This window comes from Chaetura pelagica, unplaced genomic scaffold (genome assembly GCF_000747805.2).
Source record: "Chaetura pelagica isolate M959 unplaced genomic scaffold, ChaPel_1.0 scaffold117, whole genome shotgun sequence".
NCBI classification, from domain to species: domain Eukaryota; kingdom Metazoa; phylum Chordata; class Aves; order Apodiformes; family Apodidae; genus Chaetura; species Chaetura pelagica.
The window spans coordinates 2664505-2692472 of NW_009954185.1; the positions used below are offsets into that span (position 1 = coordinate 2664505).

The 27968-nt window shown below is 36.2% G+C and overlaps 1 protein-coding gene across 1 annotated transcript in view; it reads right to left on the reverse strand.

Moving 5' to 3' along the window:
- Positions 1–27968, reverse strand: part of PLCZ1 (phospholipase C, zeta 1) — a 46953-nt gene that overhangs the window by 2610 nt on the left and 16375 nt on the right. Inside the window, exons 5-11 of the mRNA XM_010003007.1 lie at positions 27733–27885; positions 18948–19175; positions 16998–17151; positions 15611–15727; positions 5276–5448; positions 3248–3380; positions 1396–1545 (exon numbers count right to left, since the gene is read on the reverse strand). Of these exons, the coding sequence (XP_010001309.1) occupies positions 1396–1545; positions 3248–3380; positions 5276–5448; positions 15611–15727; positions 16998–17151; positions 18948–19175; positions 27733–27885 (1108 nt within the window). The remainder of the gene's footprint in view (positions 1–1395; positions 1546–3247; positions 3381–5275; positions 5449–15610; positions 15728–16997; positions 17152–18947; positions 19176–27732; positions 27886–27968) is intronic.

Here is a 27968-nt window from a genome sequence, read left to right on the forward strand (position 1 = left end):
AAAAGTTGGTGGATTTTTTTTGTCAGAAGTAGCCTTGAAAATTTAATGTAATAAACAGTCATTTTATATAAGCCTTTCTCCTTGGCCTACTGGCTTCTATGCCTGGTCTTTATGTGCAGCCTCTTGTTCACATAAGATCATAGAATCATAGAATCATAGAATCTTAGGGGCTGGAAGGGACCTCGAGAGATCATCTAGTCCAACCCCCCTGCCAGACCAGGGTCACCTAGAGTACATCACACAGGAATTCATCCAGGTGGGTTTTGAATGTCTCCAGTGAGGGAGACTCCACAACCTCCCTGGGCAGTCTGTTCCAGTGCTCTGTCACTCTCACAGTAAAAAATTTTTTCGGATATTCACCTTGAACTTCCTATGCTCCAATTTACACCCATTACCCCTTGTCCCATCACTGGTCATCACCGAGAAAAGCCTAACTCCGTCCCCCTGACACTCACCCCTTACATATTTGTAAACATTGATGAGGTCACCCCTCAGTCTCCTTTTCTCCAAGCTAAAGAGACCCAGCTCCCTCAGCCTTTCCTCATAAGGGAGATGTTCCACTCCCTTAATCATCTTCGTAGCTCTGCGCTGGACTCTTTCAAGCAGTTCCCTGTCCTTCTTGAACTGAGGGGCCCAGAACTGGACACAATACTCCAGATGTGGCCTCACCAATGCAGAATAGAGGGGGAGGAGAACCTCTCTTGACCTACTAACCACACCCTTTCTAATGCACCCCAGGATGCCATTGGCCTTCTTGGCCACAAGGGCACATTGCTGGCTCATGGTCATCCTCCTGTCTACCAGGACCCCCAGGTCTCTTTCACCTACACTAAAGATTCCAGGACAATAAAAATAACACAACCAAGAAAAATACCATAAAGAATTTACTTAATTTATAGTCCTCATTCTTCACTCTGAAGAGTTGCAGAGAGGTAAATAGATTACCTGAGTGGTTTTTGTTTGGTTTGTTGTTGGTTTTGTTTTGCTGGGTTTTTTTAATTTTAATTTGGCTTATATTGGATTTTGTGCCTGAGTAGAAAGTGCACAAAACTATTGCCATTACAGTAGTTCTGACTAGTCTCTCTTCCTGTTCCCTGTTATAGTGCTTTAAAATACATTCTGAACAGTTTCTGTCTAGAATGGAATGCTGCAGTAGGAATAATTAATGGTCAATAACATAATTTTGATTTCTATCCTATGGATTTGAATTCAGACTACAATGACTTAAAAAAAAACAAAACAAAACCCAGTGTTCAATTGTTACTTTTGATTATACAATTCTCCTTTAGGAAATAATCATAATGCTATGCTCTTATCAATACGACAGTACTGATAAAAACCTGGAATAATGTAGATTTTTTCAGCTTCTATAGGTGGCTTACATAAAAATATTACCTTTATTCAGGCTCAGCACTGGTAAAGTGTATTGGCCAAGGAATTCATTTGAAACCAGAGATATCTCATCCTCCACACAGAAACGTATCAATGCCAGTTCTGGAACTTGGACGCTAAAAGAGAAACTTTCATTCCATCTGGGACTCAGAGCTAATGAAAAGAGAAAACACACAGTATCAAAATACAATTTAATTTATTCTATTTAATGTCTGAATTATTGTATCTGATATCACTAGTCTGAACTGGTAAAGATTCATTCTTTTCCCCTAGATTTCTGTGCCCATTTAAATAAATTATGAGATTGCCACTGACTGCAGTGGTATATAGGTCACTATATATAGATGATGGCAATAAGACTGTTAAGAGGGAAGCTCTCAGAATGAAACAAACAGAGCTTGAGACTTGCCTACACCATGCAGGCCAGCTCCTTCTAAGGACTTGTCATGTATTAGCTGTATAACACTCTAAATCCAAAGCCTGAAAATGTTGGTATCATCTTTTAGAAGAGACCAAAATGGCACAGTGATAGCTAGCTTAAGAACCCCTGCTCAACTTAAATTTTCCTATAGCCATATCAGTTTCATTGTTTTGCCAGAATTTCTCCTTTTAAAGTATTGAAAATGAGGCAGAAGCTAAATAAATTCAGGTAGTAAAGTGATCACTAGACTAAAAATACAAAGGAGACTGTGGAACAGGACGGGGGTGTTTTGTCTTGAGCGATGTTCATACAGAGAGGAAAGAAATTCAGGGGCTGATTTAAAACAGCAGCCATCTACAAAAACAGGAAAATGGAAAAACAGAAGACAGGGGCACAGATGAAAGGAGATCATAGAGAACTTTAAATCTACGACATCAAAAAGTCTTTATGATAAAGGTATGGGAATGCTCGAAGACAACTGCAAAGCATACACACTTAATCTGTAAAGCAATTAAGGGACTAGTCTAACCAGAAACTTCTATGAGCTAAGTGATGAAATCACTGGAATTTCTTCAGGGAAAGAAAGAGTCTAGAGCCTTTAAGTTTACCAATTAGTGGCCTGGTTTTGGCCAAGATAGGATTAATTTTCTTCATATCAACCTGTACAGTGCTATATTTTTTATTTGTGACTAAAACAGTGTTAAGAACACACCAATGTTTTAGCTATTGATGAGCAGTGATTACAGTGTCGCTTTTCTCTTTCTCACACTGCCACCTTGACACTCCCCATTCCAGCGAGTAGGAGGGTGGGCACAATAAGTTGGGAGGAGACACAGCTGGACAGCTGGCCCCAACTGACCAAAAGGGTACCCCAAGACATATAACATCATGCACAACATAAAAAAGCTGGACAAAGAAGGAAGAAGGGAAGACATTCAGGGTTACAGTGTCTGTTTTCCCAAGTAACCATAACACATGGCAAAGCTCTGCTTTCCTGGAAATGGCTGAACATCTACCTGCCGATGGGAAGTGGTAAGTGAATTCTTTATTTTCCTCTGCTTGTGAACACATCTTTTGCTTTACTTGTTAAACTGTTTTTATCTCAACTCAAGAGTTTTCTCACTTTTGCCCTTCCAACTGTTTACCCCATCCCACTGAAGGAGACTGAACAAGCAGCTGTATGAGGCTGAGCTGCTGTCCAGGGTGAGCCCAAAACAGTGAGTAAACTCAATGCATTCCATCTCCCCTCAGGAGAGTGATACTAACAACAAGAGTTTGTATTTCCTTAGCTACTAGTCTACAAAAACAGCACATAGCATGAACTTATAGCTAATTGCAGTCTCTCTAAGTACCTAACAACTTGTTGGGATGAAAAAACAGTAATTATTTATAACATATTATTGTGCTTTGTTCACAGACGAGAAAAATGCTCACCATTGCTTTTTACAACACTAGATTTTTTTCTCGCTTGATCTTCTGGAACACCGTAAATTTCTATCTGCACTAAAGGGTCAGCTTTGTTAGTCTTCGACAGGTTACTAGGTGGCAACTGATGACCACTGATGAGCTGCAAAATTGAAGTTTAAAGGTATTGAAATACTTGTAAGAACAAAATTTACATAGTAGCCATATAGTCACCATAGTAGCAAAAATTATTTTGTAAGAAACTACTACAAGAAGCATACACCAGCCATAAACTGTTATAAAAATACATATTAAACACAACTAATATGCTGCTTCTCATTTAACTTAATTCATGGCTCATTTCATTGAATCATAGAACTGTAGAATGGGTTGGGTCAGAAGGTCATCTAATTCCCTCTTCAGTGAGCAGGGACATCTTCAACTAGATCAGGTTGCTCAGAGCCCCATCCAACCTGACCTTGAGTGTTTCTAGGGATGGGGCCTCTACATTTCTCTGGGCAACCTGTTCCAGTGTTTCACCACTCTCAATGTAAAAAATTCCTTCTTGATGTCTAACCTACATCTCCCCTCTTCCAGTTTAAAGCTAGTGCCCCTTGTCCTAACACTACATGCCCTTATAAAAAAATCCCTCCCCAGCTTTTCTATAGGCCCCTTCAGGTACCAGAAGTCTTCTAAAAGGTCTCCTGGAGCCTTCTCCAGGCTGAACAACCTAGTCTCTCAGCCTGCATTTGTAGGAGAGGTGCTTCAGCTCTCTGATCATGTTGGTAGCCCTCCTCTGGACTCGCCTGCAAACCATATTACTTGTATGGTCCAGATGTCAGTTCTAAGCAGCAGAACTGATGATACAACCACCAAAAAAATTAAACCCCACAAATTCCACTTTTGCTTAGGTATTTTCTGTAACAATTTGCTCCAAGAAAGGTTCTAGCCTTACACACAGAAGAGCAGTGGCTTAGAAAACCCTGATGCTATCCCCTTTCTTCCTAGAAAATAGCTACTACCTTCACTAGAAAGCTTTGCAAGATGCAAACACTGATGGACTGCTCACTTAGAATTAGGGGAGGTTCTGTGATGTGCCCTGAATGTCATGACAAAAATTCAGCCACACTGGCCAAGTCCTGCTTCCCATTCTTACCCCATTCCTTGACCCAGTCTAAGTCTCCCACAGTGCGGCAAAGTGAGTGGTCTTTTCAGCACACTCTGACCCAAATCCATACATCCAATTAATTTTTGAGACCCCAGGTGAAACAAACATACAGAGAAAGTAGTAAATAACATGATTCAGAAACCAGTCTCAGCGATTGCAGAAATGGATGGGTGATGGTCCCTTGTGGCAAGACTGACTCTGGAGAGGGATTCTGTAGAGCATGTGCAGAGTTGAGAGGAAAACAGGAGCCTCTGAGCACAGGAGCAGCAAGGAAAAAAAGGGGCTGGGTTTTCAGTACTCCTGGCTTTTATAAAGTATGGCAGGAAGTGGGAAGCAATACTGACCACTCTCTGTTCTGACCCTCCTGGGTCCTTTGGGGTCCTAAAGACCCTCTCTCTAGTTCCTCCTGTCAGTACCAACAAACTTGCAGGGCCCATTCAAACCATAACACTGTTCATAATTGTTATGCTCACTGTTAGGACATTAAAGTTTTCTTGATTAGGTGCAGGCATTATGTAAGTATTTTATAATTGTTATAGCTAATAATTTATCTTCATTTTATCTGAAAGAAACGATTATAGAGTAATTTTATGCAAAACAAATGGCATTTATGCAAGTAGTACACTGTGTAATCAGAAACAGCACTTTTTCATTAGAAGATCATTTTCTAACTAGTGAACAATTATAAAATATCTACTTGACCTCAAAATAAGGCTTTTTCTAACCCATTATTTTTTTAAATTACAAGTATCTCTAATATTTTTAAGAAGGAAATCAGATTTTAGGTTTAAAGAATTAGAAACCATTCAAAGGCTTGATTTATGCACCTTTTTACATATAATGTTTGTTTCCACATTTTATGGAACAAGCCAATAATTCACTAAACTTACCTTTATTGACAGAGCCATTGGTTTACTGCACATTCCCACATCTTGTGGAGTAAAGGTTGAATTCGGGTTTCTCAAGAATTCTGGTTTCAGAACATAGCCACAACCACCATTGTCTAGAAACTTTCCTTGTTGCAACTCCATTTGTACTCCTGGTGTCTGGAAGTTTAAGGCCACTAGAAAATTAAATAAGTATTTATTGTAGTGAATTAGAGTGGATATCATTTTATAAAATAACTCTCTGACAATAATAGTAAAAAAAATAGCAAATGAGATTAAAATATGTATATCTTTCAAATCACATGTAAGATGTTATTTATTTTAAATTTAGCAGTATTAAATAATGTTTTATACACAAAATAAGTGCACTATGTAGAACTGCACCATGTTTTTAGAATTACCTTATTGATATTTTTAACACTGCAGTGTGTTGTGTTTTCCCTTTTGTTTCTAAATTAGCCCTTCAAGAATACAAAAGGAAAGATTTTTTTTCTAAGTACTAAATTTACATACTGGTTTCTTAGCATCATCAAGAATCTGCACCCTGAACCTGCTTATAAAGTTCTGGTGCAGAAGATAAAAACATAAAATTACAACTATAGTTAGGGTACAGAATTTGTCACATAAGCATGTCAAGCAAAAAGATCAAGAATCTTTAGTTTGGCATTAGAGTATTCAATGGAAAAGCACAGAATTTTATAGAAGTAAAAGCAATTTTTGAAGAGTTCTTAAATGTATGTGAGCAAATTGTCTCCAAGTTTAATCCTCCAGTCCTGGTGCTTATTGCTAGTGTACACCTAACAGATCTTCCTTTACTTGGCAGCTCAAAATATTTCTGGTTTGCTGCAGCAGCAATAGTAAAATAACACATCTTGTGTACAGGATATTGTAATTCTTGAGATAAAGCCAACATTGAGATAGACCTGCTAAATGAATTTTTCCTTCATTCTGGTACATTTGAGCTTCCTGTCACATTCAAAATAGAAAATGCACAATTCAAGTCAGTAAAGTGATAACATAGTATGTGTTAAATAGAAAAAGATAAAAAGTCATTTATTTGATGACTTGATAGTAAAAAATGAAGACTTTAAGCAGTACCAGTGACTTCTCATAATAGTTTAGGAAGAGGACCTTATTACATGCTCCTACAAGACAATGTAAGTGTATTGAATGAACTTTTGGCAGAATTCAAAAATCATCTCATGTGGAAAATGCAAGGTTTGGACCTGTTTCACTACAGAAACTATTTGTTTCTTAACTGTTTTGCTGACCCCTTAAAAAAAAATTGTAGTAAATGACAAATAGGAACAGATATGCAGATTGAAGCAGCTGCTACTATGGTCCTAATGTTGCATTTTGCACATTTTTATATGAGCTCTAGCCTCATCCTATGACTTTAATACCAATTAATGGCTGGAATATATCAAGTGCTCCCAGAGTGCATCCTCTGCTTCATCTGAAAGGAATCCCATCTGTGTTGGCTAAAATTGCTTTGCAACATGAACATGCAGTAAGTAGAAACAATAGAGACCCCTGCCTAAAAAAAGTCAAACAAAAAACCCAAACTCAACAACAAAATACATGAGCTCCCTGCTTAGAACTAAGTACTCATTTAGATGCACACATAGATTCTGTGTTAATATGCAAAGGAACTTTAAGCTTGTTTTACCTTTTACAACAAGAATCACACTTCAAAAAGTTCACATTGCCCACAGCACACCCTTGCTTTTTTAAAGAGGATAAATATTCTCTTAGTACAGTTTTGGCAGTGGTTCACAATTTGTTTTTTAAGACTCAACACATCATCCAGAAATAGACCTAAATATGATGCTATGTGGCCCTTGTATCTTAATACATTGTTTCAAGCAGTGCAATGAATGCTGCAGAGCTGCAACCCTGAGATACCTTGAAGCCTAGGTCCTGACATGATCTACAGGTAACTCAAGATATCTCAGTCTGTAAGTAATTCCTAGGCCATACTTTCAGAATACGTGGTTTCAAAACTGTAACTGAAATTAGGCAAATTGAAAAGTCATAGGTTCAAATAGCAGCTTCCACATGATGAAACAAATTACATAATTGCACTTAATGAGACTGTTGCTAAATTTGCCATGCTTCATAGGCTAGTAAGCAGGAAAATCTGAATTAACAACAGAGACAAGAAAAGGAGAATACTGTACATTTTATCATATTAGGAAAATTACTTTTGCAACACAAGTGAAAAGCAATGTTATTATGGCTCAAACCCTTCAAACATCAACACTATATTTTTACTTCATCTAACTATATCTTAGAATAAGTTAAGAAACACTGAACACTACTGAACAGTAGTTTTAATTTACCTACTAATTTCCTGATGTTCCAAGTTGTAACCCGATTATGGTTACTTTTGTATTTAATTTTATATTATATTCCCTGAGATGCATACCTAACTCAAACTGTTTGCAAGTTTCACAGCTTCTTGTGGCCTTCTAGGACAATACTTTATGGTGTACTGTTGATGCACAGCGTTTCTTTTTAATCACCCATACACTTTTTTTGAGAAATGACAAAATAAACCCCATGTTTTCCATTGTCTAGCAATGTGGTCTTAGCAGCACCCTTCTCCAAGAAGGACTGAATTTCTACCCAGTGGCTTATTTTAGTTTCACTAGGTTCAAGAACAGAACTGTCATAACATAAAACAACTCATACTGTTGTTTTATGAAACAGTACAAATTTCATGCATGTATGGAGAGGGCTGTAAACAGCTGATTTCTTTGGGAAATGAGCCCAAATATGCTCACTATGAAACCTCCTGAACAGTACATAGTATTAATTTATGGATTTCATGGGAAAGTACAGGCACCTGAAGTTTAGCACTGTGTAAGTTAAACTTTCTCCACAGTTCTTCCATTAAACACCAGAAGTCTTTTAATATTGGCATCAAACTCAAAACAGTAGAGCAAAATATGGGCTTGGAGGACAATCTGAGCAAAGGAGTTCCTCAGTGTGACTCCTGCACCTGAAAAGGATCCAAGTCTTCTAGGAACTATGAGTCTGAATCTCTTTCAGATCACTGTATTTGATACTTATATCTTCTTGCAAAATATCAAAGTTGCCATGGCTGTCCCTGTAAATAACTTCATACAGCAAATGCAAGTAAGGAGATAGCCTAGGTCCCAACAGAGGAAACAATCCATAATGCACAGAGAAATACAAAGGGTGTGTTTTATCCCAAATTTCTGTATCACAAGCAGTTAAATGAAGTAAATCACCCAACTAATTGCAGAACTAACCACAATCCAAATATTCAAATGCAATGCCTTCCATATGCACTACCATTGAAGACATAATTGATTTTTGGACTGAAGGCAAAAGCTTTTGAAAACAAAACTGAGCACTGAGGTCCTTAGATTTTTAAGTTACTAAGATCTGAAGACAGCTGAGGAAAATCGCAAGTCTGTAATGCTACCTCTCAATTAATATTCCTACTGAGACTTTTAAATTGTCGTCTTTTTATTTTTTTTTCTTCTTTTTTTCTTTCTGGTTCTATTAGCTATATCACAACCCTTTTCTGCCTTCAAGAGGGAAGATTTTTAAATGGATAAGCATATATTTGTCACCAATTTTCCTTAAAATTAGTTATTTAATTGCATTTTATGCTATTTAAAGCCCATCTCAACCTGCCTGAATTTTATACAATCTCCAAAAATATCATATGCAAAAAGCACTCAGTGTCAATGTTCCTAATTTCCTCTATTCTATTCACTCTTGAGTCTAAAGAGATATAATAGAGATATAAGAGATAAAAGAGATATAATAGATAAAATAGATATAATATAAAGAGCTATAAAAGATATATTTATATCTCATCTATAAAAGACATATAATAGATCCAACTTCCAACCCTTTGATCACTCTAGTGGCCATCCTCCTAGGTCCTTCCAGTTGTCTATGTTCTTAAAATGGCCTTCTCACAATGACTGCAACACATCATCTGTGCCTTACACATCCAAAATTTGCACTGAATTCCATACAGACTGGGAAATATTGTTAAAACAAGCTCATATCCTAATTCTCTGGCATATTTTGTCACTGGTTATGAGATGATCTGTGTGATTGGATTCCATGTTAGCACTCCCAGCTGGGCAATGATTATCTACCCTTTCTTCTCATGTACAAGTATGTCACAACTACACCCAATCCATCACTACCTAAATTTACAGAAATATTTTCAGAAGTCCTCAAGTGCCTGGATAGTCCACAATACTTTTTTTCAAAGGGATGTATGTGTTTTTTAAAAAATTTATTTCACAGCCTGAATAAAGTACATTCTAACTGAGTATGAGTTGACTCAAGATGTGAATGAAAAGGGAGGATATCAGATTAAGTTGAAATCAACAGAAGACACTGGTTATATATGCCAGGAAACAAGCATTATTGTAACAGAAGCAGCATACAGAGCACGAGGATCTCTTATCAGTAGCAAACAAATTCTATCAAACTAAAATATGTAATACCTTCATAATCTAAATGATAGATATAACTCTAATTCCTAAGCCCTGTGCAAACATTAACTGTCACAATATCCTCAAGTACAAATAATATTTCCCATTTAGTAAACTGAAAGTATTATTCAATCTAATACACAGTCTGATGCAATTTGCATAAGAAAAATACAATGCATACTATAGTACCCTGTAAATCCTTCCCACTAACAGCAGATGTAAGAAAAATAAAGAGCTCTATCACCAACTGGTCAGAGTATGTAACCAGAAAGAATTATGGTACATGGCGGGTTTTTAAAACTTTCATCTGGGTCTTCCTGAGAAACTAGAAAGACTTTTAAGATAATTAAGCCTGCCAGATTACAGCAGTCTCCTTAGGCTTCTCTGAGCCTGAGCATTACTTGCTGTTCTAGTCCAGTTTTGACATGATCCCTATTGTCATTTCTGGATACTTTCAATTCATACTGTCCACAGTTTTTTAAGTGGCCTCAGGATTATCTTTGCCTTGGGGTTTATGATATTTTTTTTAATCTTTATGCAGCTTTAGCCCTCTTGCCAAGCCAGTGAATAGGAAAGATCCCACCTAAACTTTATGAACAGGAATTTACATCTACCAGAAAACAACAGAGAACAGACTTAACTGTAAAGTTAAGTTAGTATATATTTTAGTGTATGAACTGTCTCTCATCTCTTTTTCTGGCCAAGAAATTTTGTTAAACTCTATGCAATTTTCTCTCCTTACAAAATAAACTGGGGCTTCAGCTATTCAGACTCCAAATTTTATTAAGCTTAATTATAATTTCTGGCTCTGATTTCACTGACGCATTTTGGAATGGATGCTCTTATTCTACAGAAACTTAATTTATGAATGACTTACAACATAAGGTATTCTGCAATAGTAAGAGGGATTACTCTTCCGAGAGCTGAGTAATACGCATAACTGCCTGACATCCTCAGCATGTGCAGTCAGTCTGTCCTTATTATCTTTAGACAAAATTCCAATCTATAGCTCTTAAGACACTGCCATTAGAAATGTTAAGAATTCAATCATTCTAATGTTCATAACTGCTGACATTGTTCCTACTTAATTGCAAGTAGCTCTACTGGAAAAAGTCAGGTGACTAAAAATCAACCATTATCCAAGTATATCTGCAACTGGTTTCAATTAGGAATCTTCTCTTGTGAGGTTCTCATGGGAAAAGTACTGAAAGCATTTCTGATAAACTATAAAACCTAAAATCTAAATTGATTTTTGCTGTTTAATTAATGTGTCAGTCTGAAAGTTACATAGCAGTGTAAGTCTGTGCATTTTTGGTTGTCATTTCATTTATTTAACACCTGAAAGAGATACTTTTCCAAAATCAGTTTTTATTTTTTTCCCCCCTTATGCTTCTTGGCAGAGAAGTGTAAGTTACCAGCTTCCCTTTCCTGTTTCAGTCTTGTTCTTTAACACAGGGTTTAGAACAAGATCAGCAAGGAATTCAGAGACACATTCACCCCTAATTTTTTTTTGTCTGTCATGAAAATTGCTAGATTTCAGATAAATTAGTCAGTATACTATTAGTGGTCTGCTATTGTGGATTTAGTGAAGATGGTAGTAGAAAAAAATTAATGATGAAATGTGATTTCTGAGTTTCTTTGCTTTTAAGTGAAATTTCAATACCTATTGAACACGTCAAAGCCCCCACAAACCTGCCTGAAAAGAAGCAGGTTCCACAATAGCCTGAGAACTTTGTCATAAACCTAGGAATTTAAGATGTTTCTGTTGTGCAAGATCTAGTTAGCTTTCACTTCTTAGAAAGTGGAAGGCAGTAAGAATATAGGACTCCCACCTCTTTTCAGCTGACCTGTGATGACTAGTCCTGTCCTTGAAGCAAGAGGGAGTGGATACAAAGAGATGCTTTTCTAGGCCTTCTCATTACATACATTGCTGGGCTTGGGAGCAAGCAGGAAATCTTTCCTGTCTTCTATAGCACGTTCTCCATGAGTCAGTTATGGGATAAGGCCACAGCAGGCCCAAACAAAGAATGAGCTCTAGACTGGAAGAACAGCTGTGCAGAACAGCCTGGGCATGTTTTTGCTATGAGGTATATGACATGCCAGATTCATCCCCTGCCTTTGAGCAGAAGCATTGTTTTAGCCTGGGAGAACATCTGGAGCCCATGTTGGAAACATAGCTGAAGATCTGTTTAATGGCTAGAGGCTAACTGTTAGAGACTTGTAGATGCAGAATGGACAGAATGCAGATACAGAAAGATTAAATGCTGTGATGTGTCTGATTTTCCATGTCATAGGCAATATTTAGAGTTGAGTCATCTGCAAGGTTTTAAAGATCACAATGCTAAAGAGTGCTCAGTTAGTATCTAACTGCTATAACATGCTCTGTAAAGACCTTTGAGGTATTCTAACAATCTAATCAGATGCAAAAATAAAAAATTATAACTATAATATTCTCAGTTTTTTTCAGATGTCACATTAACTATTGAAATAGGAAGGTTTATTCTCCCTCTGCAACTTCAGCGGTTAAAATCAGAACTAGTTAGAGAACTCTCTATCACCCTATTGGACGTAAGTTTTAGCCACAAAACTAGATGTGACAAAATTACCAGTCTGCATTTCCATGTCACAGCTAAAACATCACTAACTGTAAGAAAAATCCATCATACAAATAGAGGAACCTTGACAGTAAGGTATAAATTTTTAAGAGTGCTCCAGAAAACAAATTCTCTGTATAGCATCTTTTAAAACAAAATTCTGTACCTGCCATACCAAGGCTTTCTCACGTAATGTATGACATGTACTGTTCATCACTGCAGATTGTTTAAAACATGGATAATGTTTACTACTGCGTGAAAAGGATGCATTCAAAAGGATACTTAGATCTTTCTATTCTTATTTTTACTGAGGTTTTCTTTTGGGATTTTTCTGGGGTCTGTTTGTTTGGGTTTTTTTCTCTGTTTTTCTCAGTCAATATAATACAACTAATACCTGTTTATTTAAATAACTGTCCCAAATTTTCTTTCCTTGCATACAACTTTATATTCCATTTTATTTACTAAATCAAAAGGAGATATGGACACACCAAACCAGTTCTTTCCAGTGCTACACTGCAGTTGTATGCAGGAGGCATACTAATTTTCCCAGACCATAAAAAGTTATTTTAAGTATTTCTCTTCATAAGACCTCTTTTTTTGCAAAACCTAACTTTTTTTTATAAGTTTTCAGAGAATGGACACTGAGTCCATAGTGATATCTAAAAGTGATTTTGTAGAAACTCTGTACTTTTTACTGTGGTTTTTAATTTGTCTTTCTCCAGAAATTAGGTTTACACAATTACATAATTTTCATCCTCAGCCCCCAACAAATCTTGAGCCTGTTGGGCCATTTGGTGTTGCTTTAGCTGAGTGCCAGGCTTCAAGTTAGTATGTTCCAACTAATTTAGAGAAAATTGCTGACAGGGTGCAGAAGAGAGCACTACCTTGGGTCTATCACTAAGGGAAGTGAGGAAATAAGTCAACTCTCATCATTTACATGATGCAGGAGCCTGGCAAGAATTATTTTATGTATGTTTGAACAAAACCTAATAGAGACTTTCTTTGCCCAGACAGAATAGTTATGGATGTTAGAGGAACTTCAAGGTGGGAAGGGTAAGCTAGCAGATGAGGGGAGGGTGAAAGGAGCTGAGGAAGGGGAATTGGTGACACAGGAGAAGTGGGAGGAAGCGGTAGAAGGAATCTGGAGGCATTACTTCTGTGCACTGGATGCAGAGTGAAATGGCAGGGAAAAAGGGAAGGTATGTGAGCTGTATTGACATAACACAGACACAAAAATTTTAAAATCTGTGTTAAATCAGTGGAAGGACACCAGCAGAAGATTCACTAAGTGGAGCTTTGGGAGTTGCATTGTGAAGTGCAGTTATATTTCTGCCAAATGGTTATCTAAAACAGATTAGAGAACCAAGAATAGACCTGGCATGGCTTGGAAATAATATATGTGGAGAATTACTTATAATCAGCCTATTCCCATGAGAAAAATGTGTCTTTAAATGAAGATGCAAATGATGTGACCAAGAGGGCAAATCTAACCACTTCCTGCATATTTTTAATGCTTCTGGGAATGGGCCCAAAGCCCCTATACAGCAGAAACCATGTTTTGTGTACTAATGTTTAGAATTACTTTTCATTAAAGTGTACTCTGAGTCAACAGGCAATGTAGTAATTTTGCAAGACTTCAGCCTGTTTGACATCTAACAAACTGATATTATTTTCAGGCATCAGTGTGCAGATTTACAGGCTAGAAAGAAAATGTTTAAAGTGCAGTATGATAAACTTGAAAGATTAATTCAATTTAAAATTAAGGACCTCTGTCAACCATTTTCTTTCAGCACAAAACAAACTTACTAGTTTTTAATAGCAATGTAGATAGTATACAGAGAGTGCATCACTTCACATTAAATAATCCAGCAATGGTATGAGTCAGACTAAATGAGGATCAACTCCAAGGACAGACTATAATCACACCAATTTCAAATGGTATGGTAATGGTGAGGTACTTCCAGCAATAGCCCAAGTTCAAATCTGCAGTATAAATAAATGTTTATAGTGACTGTTATTTTGTACGGGAAACTAAGATGCTAAACTTACATTGCATTTGTACAGTCATTGAAGACTTCCAGATGTTCCCAGCTCTACCTGGGTATTCTCCTGACCAGGAACATTTAAGCACTTCTCTGCAGTGGTACATCATAATCTGGGAATTCTTGACACCGGTATTAATTTCTGTGCCCATATCTCCTGCATCTGTGCCACCCTAGCCACGCAGAGCCATTGAAAACCCATAGATCCTTCAGATGAGGCTTCCATTGCTGTGTAAAATTTCCTAAATCACACTGCTATATCTTTCCATTACCTCTTCTAAATCTATGCTATAGAGCAACCTTAGAAAAAAGCCAACCTGATTGCATTCCAGCAATTCTGACTAAACAGCTAAACAGGCTGCTGCTTCTATTTCCTAGCTTACTCCAAAGTAGCCATAGAGTGCTAGACCCCAGCTGAAAACTGATTAAAAAACTGAAACAAACAAAAAAAAAAAAACACAACAAAAATATTTAAAAGGGGAAAAAAAAAAAATAGAATAAGCATAGCATGTTCAGTTTTACCTTCAAAACATAAGGTAACATAGCTAACATAATAATTTCAGCCTTAACAGACAGGCAGTAAAATATAAATTGTCAATTAAGCTCTCCTACAGACACCTACAGATAAATATAATAGAATTATTACTAATATTAGGAGATACACAAAGAAAAAGAAGACAATTGTTTCAGCTATTGAAAGTTGTTTATGTAGGTACTTTTGCTACACTATTTCATAAGATATTATCATGTTTTGTTCGGTATGAGGGCTAGGAGTAATACAAAATGAGGTTCAACATTTAAAAATGTTCTTACTACTGTTCTTCTTAGTATTCAATAGAAAAAATGGTAGTTTAAAAAAATAATAATAAAAAAATAATTATAATTAACTGGAACATTTGGAATAAACTGTAGCAATTTAACAGAAATTTCTATTTCTACTTAGTTAGGGACTGCTTGTAAGTAATTACAAAAATAAATAGATGAAAATAATATTCCCCTCAGTTATTATATACAAGAATTACTGGATTCTGAGAGGAAAAATTGCTAGGATAAGTAGACCAAAGGAGACGTTCAGACATCAGAAAATAAAAGTGGTGCCACTGATGAAATATATGTAACTTCCAGAACACAAAATAATAGCATGGGAAGGCAAAAGTCTTGTATCTGTAGAGTTTCTGCAAAGCCTGGAATGCTCTCTGCAAACATACATACCCATTTGGCACCCCACATTCCAGAAGGGTTGAGGATTATAATTTGAAGAGCCTGTTCTTGTTCCTTTAGGGTAGATTCTTGTAATGAATCTTGCAGTATGTGAAACAAATTCTTTAGCTGAAAAATAGAATGACAAAGTCTTGGTAAGAAAAACTTAATAAGGATATAATATTTGAATAAATAATAATACAAATATAATAATCTCAGCCAACAATATTTTGCACAATAGGTATATCAATATATTTTAGGATGTTTTTAAGCATGTTGACTTTTAAGTTTAAATAAAAATACTAAATAACTTAAATAACCTAAATAAGACTAGTGAACAGCACATTTGTAAAAGATACTTAGTTGATTCCTTTATCATATTCAGGATTTGTTAACTGTTCAAGTGAGTTGATCTTCCTCTTAGCAGTTTTCCCTCTCTCAAAGGCATAAACTACACAGATGTGGAAAACTTCAGATGACTTTTGACTACACCATTCCTGTTTAGCAATGAGACAGAAAGCTTTATATTTCCATTCATCACTCTGACCCTTTCTATCCTCCATCTGGCCCCCATTTTTTTGTTTGTTTGTTTTTTATTTTATTTTATTTTGGCTTTTATTTGTTATAGAACTATTTAGTTCACTATATTGGAAAGGGACAAGAGAGGACTCTTACTATGGATGTCTGGCAAAAGCCTACTTGTTTTGATACCGTTCAGCACCACTCAAGCAGCCATTGAATCATCTCCACGAAGTGTTGGATGGCAGCTGGGCTGGCCCTGGATGAGCGGGTCTGGGGCAGACTTTGTTCTCATGGGCAGTGATCTCTGTTTTTAATACTCCCTTAAGGCTGTTGGCAGACAGCTGGAGTTAAAACAGCAGAGGCTGCAATCTGTTGGCTGCACCAAATGGAGATGCGCCAACACAGAATGAGTTTTGAACGATACAGCTTGGCTGGTGTGAAGATCTGGTCCAATGGAGCAAACTATGGGGTTTATTTAGTCCGTCAGTGCTGATTCTCTTATCTTCAGCTATCATCAAAGCCAGAGGTATTATGTGCCTAACTCTAGTGTGTACTAGACCATACATGGTGGGGTGAAATTTATTCCACACATTCTCAAGTACTGACCGTAACTTCTAAACAATGAAGCAAAAAGTATTAATACATTTTGTGTATTATATTGATATTTGTTCTTCTAAAACGACACAAAAATAAAACAAAGTTGAATTTCAATTTTCCTTACAAAAACAATTACAATATAAAAATGCAGAGCAAATGAAAATATATTTCTAAAACAGCATTATAAAAACAACCAAATAGAATTTTAACCCCTCCAATGCTGAAGATGTTAAACATAGCAACATTTTAACTTTTATCCAAGTAAATCAAATGAAATTACCTGAATTTTTTAAAAATTTGCGTGCTCGACTTTCTCCAATTGAATTATTTTCATAGCACTTCTGATTAGCTAGGGAATGCTCAAAGCTCACAAACTTTGCAGATTTGGTATAAATCACAAGGTCTGACAACATTAAGGCAATTTGTATCTTCACCTAATAATCATAATATAGAATAATAGAAAAAATAAAAATTCACAATAACACTTTTCATTATTATTAACATTTCAGAAGAAACTATCATTTGGATGCATAAAGTATAGCAACATGAGTCACAATTAATGGAAATGTAACGCTGAGATATTACTTTTCATAGAGAGAGTTGATCTAGTCAGAGACAATTAAGGTTATTGACCCCTATGTTCATCACAGGAATTGTAGGGTGAATGGAGAGATGCTTCCAATGCTTTCAAGCACAGTCTTCTGCTGGACAGCTTTATCATTTCCTTGCTTCTGAGACTGGTATTTAAATTCACATAATTTTTCATGGGTCTTAACATTAGTAATTTAAAATATATATCCAGTTTTATATTCCTAATCACACAAAAGTACTAGAAACAGTATACTGGTAGGGAGTACCTGGAGGCAGGGGGGGAGAAGAGCATGACATTCTATACATCAATAGCACAAACTCAACTACAAAATATAGAATAACAGGAGGATATTTATCATGCAAAGCAAATAATCAAAGGCATATTCCTCCAAGCACTGCTCTGAGGTTAGGAAAAATCGTTTTTTCTTAATTAAGATGGGAAGTCCTCTGGTCAAGGTTTTTGCTTAGTCTTGCTCCATTACCAAAGCAAGAAAAGCAAAGGCTTCGTTGCATTACAGTGACTGAAATTTTACCAGGGTCTTATCCCTTAAACTGAGGTACGATATGACCTCTTCATTTCACTTTGCATGGGCTTGTGAGCTATTCAGCGGTAGTGGCGAGCAAAGAGCTGATGGTGCTAATAATATTTACATTCTATTAGAGCTCTTGAAGGAAAGTTCTCATCTGACAAAATAATAGGGATGGCCTGCCTGTGACTCTTCAACTATGTGAAGCTCAAGAGCAGTAATTATTCTGGGGCTAGATCCCATGAGGAGCAATCCGAGTCTATTGTAACAGAATTACTGAATAATACAACTCTCTGTGTGGAAGGCAGTGACACAGCCAGAGTCTACTACACTATCATGAGTGTGGATTCAAATGCTCTCCCAGCCTCAAATAGAGAATGGAGTGGGAGCTCAGAATAAATACTCGCCCTCAGTGCCGCTTGGTTAAAAAATCAGTAAACTCAATTTGACTATCAAAAGAAGATCACATCCAATTCTTACACTCTTACAGAAATAGTATTTAATGCTGAGTCTCTATATGATAAATATAAAGATACGTTTCTATTATTAGTGCTTAAAAATGTTTTAATGTAAGCAGAAATCTACCCCAATTTCACGCATAAATCCATGACAGAAGAAAATAAGGGAATGGGAGCTCTTCAAAATCTCCAAGATAGAGTGGTGGATGGGCTGTGGGAAGAAATAGTTAACCTTGTCCTTTGTCATCAGGACCTGCTATGAGTGTTCTCCATACATAGCTACAGGACAGTCTTGAGACCAATAAAGAAGTTGGATACCTTTATCTTAGCTCTATTTTGCTATTAAGCACCCAAGACAAGCACAAATCTTGAAAATGAAAAATGCAGGTGGAGTTTAGGATGGGAGAAGAGGGAAGAGTTACTTTTTAGTTGGATACTCTAATATACTCCAGATTGAAGTGTCTTGAAAGAATCAGACAAAGTCTGAAGCCTTGAGCTAAAATATATATTATTTCAAAATATACTGCTCTAAGTAATTTTAAAGCCTATCTTTTACATTTAATCTCTATTTTAAAATAACATATTCCTTAAAAAAAAAAAAAAAGCCCAGCATACGACTACATGTTTGCTAAAACCAATTGAGTCAAAAGTTACCTTTCCCTTTTTTCGAGGTGGGCCTGAATCTCTCTGTTCACTTCTTCTTTTTGGGTGTTCCTTGTTTGAGTAAAGAGGAGTTGTGTCATCAGCCTCTTCTTCATCGCTCGTAATGCCAGAGTCAGAAATTTCTGCTATCTCACCACGACTGTCAGTTTCTCTCCTGAGCATACCTTCCTCAATTGTGCCAATTTTTTTATTTTTTACCAGAATTTTGAATTTTAGTTCCTGTAGAAAAGAGATTAAACTGTAGTAACTAGAATTATACATGGATTGATTGTAGGCTTTCGTATCTAGATATTGTTTAACCCATGTTCAAAGCTGTTTATGAAGTATAATGAAGTGAGGTATCACAATGAAGATAGATATGAGCGAGGCAGAAGTCCAAAGTAAAATAAATAGAATGTGGGCATCAAGTATGCAGCAGAACGTGAGTATTTAACTCCATGACAGGAAAAAATGCTCTACACCATACAGATACACAGAACCTGAAACTGTGAGCAAGATAAAGGTAAGAGGTGATGAACAGGTAAGACATACGAAGTTGTGTTGTTTTTTTTTTTAAATTATGTATGAATTTGTTTTTACATACAGACTTCAACACAAGTATCTGATATTAATTTGCAATTTATTTTAGCTATCATTGCAGCTGTTGGACATTTGTTACCCTATTTTATTAGTGGATTTGTGCACATCTGTCTAGCACATCAAATTAAAGTTTTGTTGTTATGTCATTATAGAAAGGATGCTGGTTTTACCTGGTCAGGTAAATTAATGAGTTTGGTAATTTGTTGCCTAAGCAGTTTCTCCATTTGTAAATGGGCATGTTTCAACTTTCATAACAGAGAATATGGAAAAGCTATTAATTGTTATAACTTCTAATAAGATGAGTTGAATCTATGCACATGAATCCTATGAATAAATATTTCACCTAGACTTATGAAATAATATTAATGATAAAACAGCTATTATGCAGCAGACATTCATCTCTATTTTTCCACACAGGAAGTACCAGGGAATAGCAGGACTAGCTTAGGTTCTTGGTTAAAGTGTTCCATAAAAATATTCCTGAAGTTTCATGTGCACTAGTGAAAAGGAGGGCTATGCTGCTGGGAAGGGTACAGCAAAAAAAGGAAGAAATACACACTAAAGAAAAGACAACTGCAGTATTGTATTTTAAGGTATTCATTCATTAAAAATGAACAGCATGGATGATTGATAGAAAACACATAAAACCAAAACTTTATAATAGAAATTAGTCCTAGGCAATGAAATAGATCCAGGTATTTACATCGCAATCTCCATCGCTTCTAACGCCCTTATCACTTCCGATCTTGAATTAGTAGTTTGTCAGTGTTCAAGAGGAATGAGCTATCTTGTGCTTAATATCTATCAATACCATGGTAGTGTAAGATTTGATTAGTCTCTCTGCAGTGGTGATTCAGAATAAGGATGCCCTTTAACATTTCCTTCATTTCTTATTGATGTACTTGTTTGGGTTTTGTTGCAGTTTATTTCTGTGATACTTTTAGAAGAGTTTTTAATATGTTTAATGCTACTCATATTTTTTAAGAGTTATGAATTTTCTTCATATTTCCCAACATCTAAAAGCAAGTCAATCCACTTTTGGTCTTATATTTTGCTATCTACAGGTAAGATTCAATTCTACAGATTTAAGAAACACCTAGTATGCAAGTGAAGGAAAACCTTTCCATGGCTATATCACTGCCTCCTATATGTAAACTAACCTTAAGGAAAAAAAGACCTTAATCTATGCCATCATATAAAAATGGGCCACGATGATTGAGTCAGGTAGTTTCTAAAATCCTGGTTGTTGGGGTTTTTTTCCTATAAAGATAACATTTTTAAATCACAGTACTCTTTTCAAAAACAGTTATAGAAAACACTCTAGTACAAATATATTTTGCTATTTTTTGTCCAGAAGCTGATTCCAATATTCTTTAACCCAACTCACTAAAAGTGGATCATAAACAGAAGAAAAGACACAACACAGATTTTAAGTCCGAGCTTCAAACGGATCTTAAAGAAAACGTGTAATAAATATATGGCTACAAAATCAGTGGCTATATGAAAATAAAGTTCTTTAACTTGTAATCAGCAGTGTAAAACACTTGGGATATTCTGTGCACATCTAAGTCTTTTAAGCGTATAATGAGCTCAAAGTCTTTGTGACAAGCCTTACAAATCGCAGTTATTGAGGTATTTTAGATCAATACTGCCAGGAGTGTCTAAGCTCTAGTTAAATGGATACTAATTTTATCAGAAATACCTTTTTAGGTATCTCATAACAAGTGTTCATAGGATACAGTTACCTAGTGAGAATTTTCCTGCAGTCAAAACATCAGTTCTGTGTTTTGCTCTGTAGTAGACACAAAATAGATGAAATAATCTTTTTAAATGTTCTTGTATTAAAACAAAAACAGAACAAACAACATCAAAAAAACATACTACTAAAGAAGGAAATTTAAAAGGGTAACACTGGCAGACTAACTTTCTGGATTAATTAAAACCTGGCACAATCCTAGGTAAAAGTGTAAATGTTGTATGAAACACTGTCCTTAAAAACTATTTGCAAGATATTATTTCTCATTGTGCTACCAGAAACAGTCCCACTCAGGAACCAAATTTCAAAGATAAAGAGAGAGAATAAATTGCTAGTGACTCAGAGGCTTGAACTATTATAACTGTTGGCAGTAATGTTAGATCCCATTGAAAAACAGGACCCTTAGCTGGCAATGTCTTGTCCTGATTTACCCAAGGAATCCATCAGACATAAGGGGAATATGAAAACATACATAGAATTTCCCAGCCATGCAATCCAAAAGACACCTGACAGCGGTCTTGGAGAAAGTTCTAGTGTAGATGATTTTGTATTTCTCAGAGACCTCTAAGGCAAAAAAATTAGGGGCATAACTGATCCACAAATATGTTGCAAATAACTCTGTTAACCAACTTTTTGCTCATAGTTAAAGAATTTGCAACAACTCAGTCAGAAAATAGTAAGGGTCAGCAGCTGCGCAAGGTGACCCAGGAGCTGAGAGTGACAGTAGAGCAGACACGGGGCAATAACCTCACCAATGAGGGCAACAATAAGTAGAGCAGGTCTAGAGATGGTAGGCAAGTTCAGGAAGCAACCCAGTGACTACCAGACAAGTCACAAGGCAGGTCCAAGGTCAAACCAGGAAGCCATATCATAGAAATATGGAATTGCTGAGTTTGGAAGGGAACCCTGAAGAGACCATCTAGTCCAACTATCTCATTCAGAGCAGAGCCAATAAGAGTTAGGGCTGTGTCCAGTCAAGTTCTGAGTATCTCCAAGATGGAGACTCCATAACATCTCTGGGCAAATTGCTCCAGTGCCTGACCACCCTTCCAATTAAAAGTTCTTTTTCTCACATTTAAATAGAATTTTTTGTATTTCAGTTTGCTCCCAGTGCTTCTAGCCATTTTGCTGAGAAAAGTATGGGCCCATTCCTAATGAAGCCCAAGATAATGTAAGCCTTCTTTGCCACAAGTACACATTGCTGATCTCGTTCTCCAGGACTACCAGGTTCTTTTCTGCAAAGCTGCTTTCCAACTGGTCATCTCCCAGTCTGTAGTGATTCATGGGGTTATTCCTCCCCTGGTGCAGACTGTCAGCAAGGAAGGCCAGGAACAGCTAATTGCAAGGACAGGCACTAAGTGCTTACAGTGTAGCTCAGGCAAAGACCAAGAAGAAAAGTCTGAGCTAACATGCAGCTCCCAAGCCAATGTATGACATTGCATAGGTGGAGACCCCAGATGAGTGCTCTTGTTCACAATTTAGCTGTTTTTTATGGAAGTCTGCTCCAAGGCTAAACAGCTGGGCTATATTAGAGATGACACTGTATGTACCTCAGTAGTTGAATTGCTGATGGGCGGGTTGGAGGAGAATCCAGAGGATGATTACAGAGAAAAATGGTTACAGCTCGGCCAGAATAATTAGCCTGGTGTACTCAGAGCCCTCATGCACAGATTCCCTAGCACAGTTGAATATTCCAACAAGATACCTTGCAAAAAATAAAATAATTTTTAAAAACCCATAAACCTAAGACCTACCTGGCTAATGATATAAAGTATGGCAATGCTTTGCTTTTAATTACCTTATGAAGTTGCCTTACAATATGGGGTACTTATTAATAACAGGGAATTTATTTTTGCCTGTTCACTACACTTGTTCCCTCATGTTCCCTTGAAAGTCTGCAGAGTACAAAGTCCAGAAAAAGTGTAGGAATCAGATTAGACTTCTGTAAGTTTTCACTAGAACCTGGACAGTCCAAAAATTTTATGATAAACAATACTGATTTTCTTATTTTTTAGGTCATCACCAAGACTTGCTACGTTTTCAACATCTTTCTTCTCATTTTTGTAAAGAATAAATGCCATAGGCAGATTGAAGGGCAAAACAGTAGACTGGAAAACTTTTTGACTTGTTAAGAAGCAAAGATATTTCTTGATGCAAAAACTTGGTCAAGACACTTGCATATATCACTTGTAAGTAAAAAAAATAGGAATGAATCTCATTACTGAAGCAACAGAATTAGATATGCCAAAACACTCTTGATCTTGAATTTCTGAGCTAAAATCTTCATGTCCTACTTTTTCAATAATACAAAAATAAGACTGTAAAACCCTATACAGACAAGGGAAAGGAAAATTTGGGGATGATTTGACTGAAAGTTGAATCATATAACCATAGGTTAATCAGACAACTAACTTTTTGTCAAACATTACATATAGTAAGAAATTATTTGTCAGAGATTATAGACAACCAGGTGCAACAAAGTGGGGGAAGTTCCTCAGTGAAACAGGTCATTACAGAGTAAGGAAAAAATTGCAGTAGCAATAGGAATCTCTTAGACATACTCTCAAATGTTATATCTACCTGTGGAAGACCTGGAAGACCTGTGGTACCTGGTTTACACAGACTGGTGCATTCTGTGAAAAGTGAGTGTGTATGGAAAGTTCCTTTGTATGTTGAGTAGAGCAGGTGAAGAAAAAGGTGAAGGAGTCCTAGTTATGGGGTTAATTGATTTTCCTGCTAATAGTAGGATTTAAAATGCCAGAGGAAAGAAAGTTGTACTGGAGACCTTCTATAAATCCTTCTCAAGGAGAGTATTAAATAGGTCCTTTTATTTAGATAGCATGGTTTTAAGAACTATGGAGAAATCTCAGTGATTGTGGTCAGAAATGCCTCTGAACCACCACAATGTAGTAATTGAACTTGCAGCTGTGTGGTAAACATTAAAGATTACTTGTAAAATAACAGTAATTGTCACTTCAGTTTCAGTTAAAAATGCGTCAGTCTTGCTTTGCAATTTTATGTGAGGAAACCTGCAAATAATGAAAAATTCCTAAGTAGTTCATGTGTCTATCATGCCAGCAGTGTAAAGCAGTTTGATGTACTGCAATGTAAAATAACTGAGGAGCAAACCTCCTTCAAAAACATCAATGTGTTTACATTTTGTGTGTTTTATATTTGAGGCTTGTTTCTTTCAGTAGCTGTCAAACCCATAAAAGAGGAAGGATTCAGCAGGGTAAGTAAAAATTGATCTCAGTTCTAGGATTCTGATAGTTTCCAAGTTCATCGACAAATTGCTGCATAAAACACCACATCCTGCCATTTTATATCAGCATAATCCAGGAGTGCTTGTGCAATCAGCAGGGATCTCTGGCATCAATCAGTGATGTCAAATATACTTTAATGTGGGAACTGATTCAAAGGACCTGATATTCCAGCAAATATTAAAGGACATTAATGAAGTCTCTAGAGAAGCACCAACTGGCCAAGACTGCAAGCAGAGGATTGTAGTGCATCTGTTGATTTGGGTGGCCAAATATCTGCTTGGGAAGGAGGTAAGAGAATAGATAAAGTAGAAGAGATTGGTGAAGCTCAAGGGTGGTCTCAGTTTATCTCATTGGATAAAGGGTGTGTGAAAGAAAGAAACACTGCAAAAGCTTTCTCTTTTCTCTGCTCATTATGTAGAGGAAGAGTTTTCCATTGAGATGCTACAGAATACACTAATATTCCAGGGTATTAACAGTACTAGTATAGTCAGCTGCACAGTGAACATGACTGAGGCCAAAGAGTTTAAAAACTTCTTTTCCTGAAATTTTCTGGGGTTTGTGTTTCAGGGGAAATGGATGAGAAAAATCTAAGAGTAATCGTTTTCAGTGACAATCCAATTTTCTTTTATGGGCTTCCCTGTGATTTTGTGACTTACAACAGTAGCAGACACCATGCATGAGCTGTGGTCCAAACACCTAAGAATGAGTTTGCTCTGCATATTTATTCTTTTTCTGGACAGTTACAGTCATCTCAATTGACAAAGGTGTAGCTCAAAGCCTACTTAGAAAAGGAAGTAGGAGAAAATAATTTCCATGAGATCTCCAAATCTCCAAGATCTAAATCACAACCTGTAGCTGGCAAATTTTTCTATTAAGTGTTTGGAGAAATCATGTGGTGTTCCACTTCATGCAGAAACAAGGGCACCATTTGATTCAGATCTTGAAGAACATTGAGAGGTGAGTATTAAAAGGAATTCTTGTGTAAACATTCACAGGAGGTGCAAAACTAGGAGCAACAGTAGTAGTTGTCAGGTGAGGAGTATTTCTCACTCAAGAAACATGGTGTTTCAGGCTCATGACAGGGAAAGGCTGGATGTTGAAGGTTCTTGCCAAAGAAATCAGAGAGAAAAGGAAAGGAGGGCTGAACTGGTTTTTCCAGAGCCAAATCTTTGAAGAATCCTACCTGCAGTTTGTCAAAAATAGCCTAGCAAAGAAGGCAATAGCACAGGTCATGAACACAAGAGGTAACCACTAAGTGATCAGGAACTTGTGACACAAAAAATCAGAGAACCTAATGGAGAAAAGTGTGCCCATTGCACTTAGACATGAGGCACATGTTAGAGTAAAGAGGTTTGTTCTGTGTCCCTGGAGGTATTACTAAACTGGAATATTCTCTAACAGAACAAATTATAAAAAGTGTTTCTGTGGTTATTTTTAATTTCAATGGAGGATGGAAGACCCTCTACCCTTTCAATCTCTCCCATATTCCTTGCCAAGATCCAACCAGAAGGGAGGGGAGCAGAGCTCAATGCAACATAGGTGAAAATGACAGAAAAAGGTAAAGATTGTGGTGAAAATGGAGGTAAAGTACTGTAACTCTAATCCAAATACTTTCATTTTAAACTCAGAGTAATTAAGTTCATACACAGACACACAAAATGACTCAAAGTATATTCACCCTAATACTGAACTACTTGAGTGGGACATACATATTAATTTATAATCAAGCTAAGTAAATATTTTAGCATATAAGAAATTTACCACCTATATTTATTTTGCTTTGATATTAAACAGTGTAGCTAAAAAAAGAAAAACACTGATGAAATAACTTTAAATTAATATTTACAACAGACTTTAAAAGCATAGTAGGGAAGAAACTAACAATCCAGGTGACAGGAGTGTATGTTGGTCACAGAACAGAACTCTACAAATAAAACTAAAGATCTGTTAGTAGGAAAATTAGAATATAAAGTGATTTATTTTTACAAATATTGCTTTTTGCTATATTTTTCTATTAATATTTTTTTAATATTCAGTGAAAGGTACAAGTCAACCTATAAATACAAATGAGCTACATAGGAAAGTTTCAAAGCAGGAAACTGATTTCAAAGCTTTTTTTTGTTGTTGAGTACAAATACAATATACAGTTATGTGACAAGAATTTTGCTAGCAAAAGCACTTGTGTAGGTAGGTACATTAATTCCCTTGAGTACATTATTCATAGTAACTTTTTCAAAAAATATTTATCAGGTTATCAGTCATATCAGCCTCTAAGCAAGTGTATTTGCTGCACTTGAGTCTTGCCAATGAACACTTAAACTCTGTTGAGCCAATCTCCTATCTGAGAAATTACAGTGAACTTTGATAATTTCGACACTATTATCGTACTAGATTTATGTTAGAAATCAGAAAACTGTCATATTTAAAATGTCTTTACTCTGTTACTGGTGTTAACACTTCTGATACTGCTTTCTTCAGGTTCAGTAGCAGTTTCCTCAACATTTGGCAAGTCATTCCCTATATATATATCTGCCCTCTTTAAAGGCAGATGCTTTTTTCTGGGTTCAAACTGCCCATATTCAACATAAAGCAACTGTAGATGGACCACACTATGATAACTTGATTCATATTAAATAAGCATACATTTAAAAAAAAAATAATCAGTAATTTCAGCCTTGTTACTCAGTTTTTGGGATGCAGGCTTATTCAGTGTTAGTAAGTAGGATTCAAAATAAAAAGACACATTACTACAGCTGCTATGTTTCCATATAAAATAAACTGAAAACCAAAACCTTAGCTATATTTATATAAAATAAAATTTTAATGCATTCAGAGCACCCGAAGTTGGATTGATGTTAACTGCAAGATGTAAGGCTTTAAAAAATGTTAGTATGTTAGCTTTTATAGAATACATTCTTCAGGATTATACTGAGAACTGTTTTTCTTTAAACAACAATTTCCGTATCAACCCCACATTATTTTTTGCTTTTTCCATTTCTTTCATATTTTCAATGTTTTTTTTCTGTTGTTTACAATTTTTACTTCCTGTTTGAGACACAAGATAAGCAGTTTCATAAATTCCATTTCAGAAGATTTGAAAAACAGAAAACCACAAACAACAAAACCCCCAACTTTCTCCCCTGTCTTTCACAGAAAAAAAAAAAAGTGCAGTTATTACCTCAGGAGAAGGGAGTTGAGTCACCACTGTATCACCAATTGTTGAAGTAAGAAGTTTTTCACCTAGAATATTTTTTAAATATTCTGCCATTATTTCCTGTTGCTTAGGGCTGCAGTGGTTCTCCAAAGACAGTATAACTGGATAGTCAGATGCCTAGAAATATAATTTAAAGACTCTTATTAATAATAAATACAAAGAGGACTACTTGATTTCCCAAAATATCTTTTAAAAGTTCC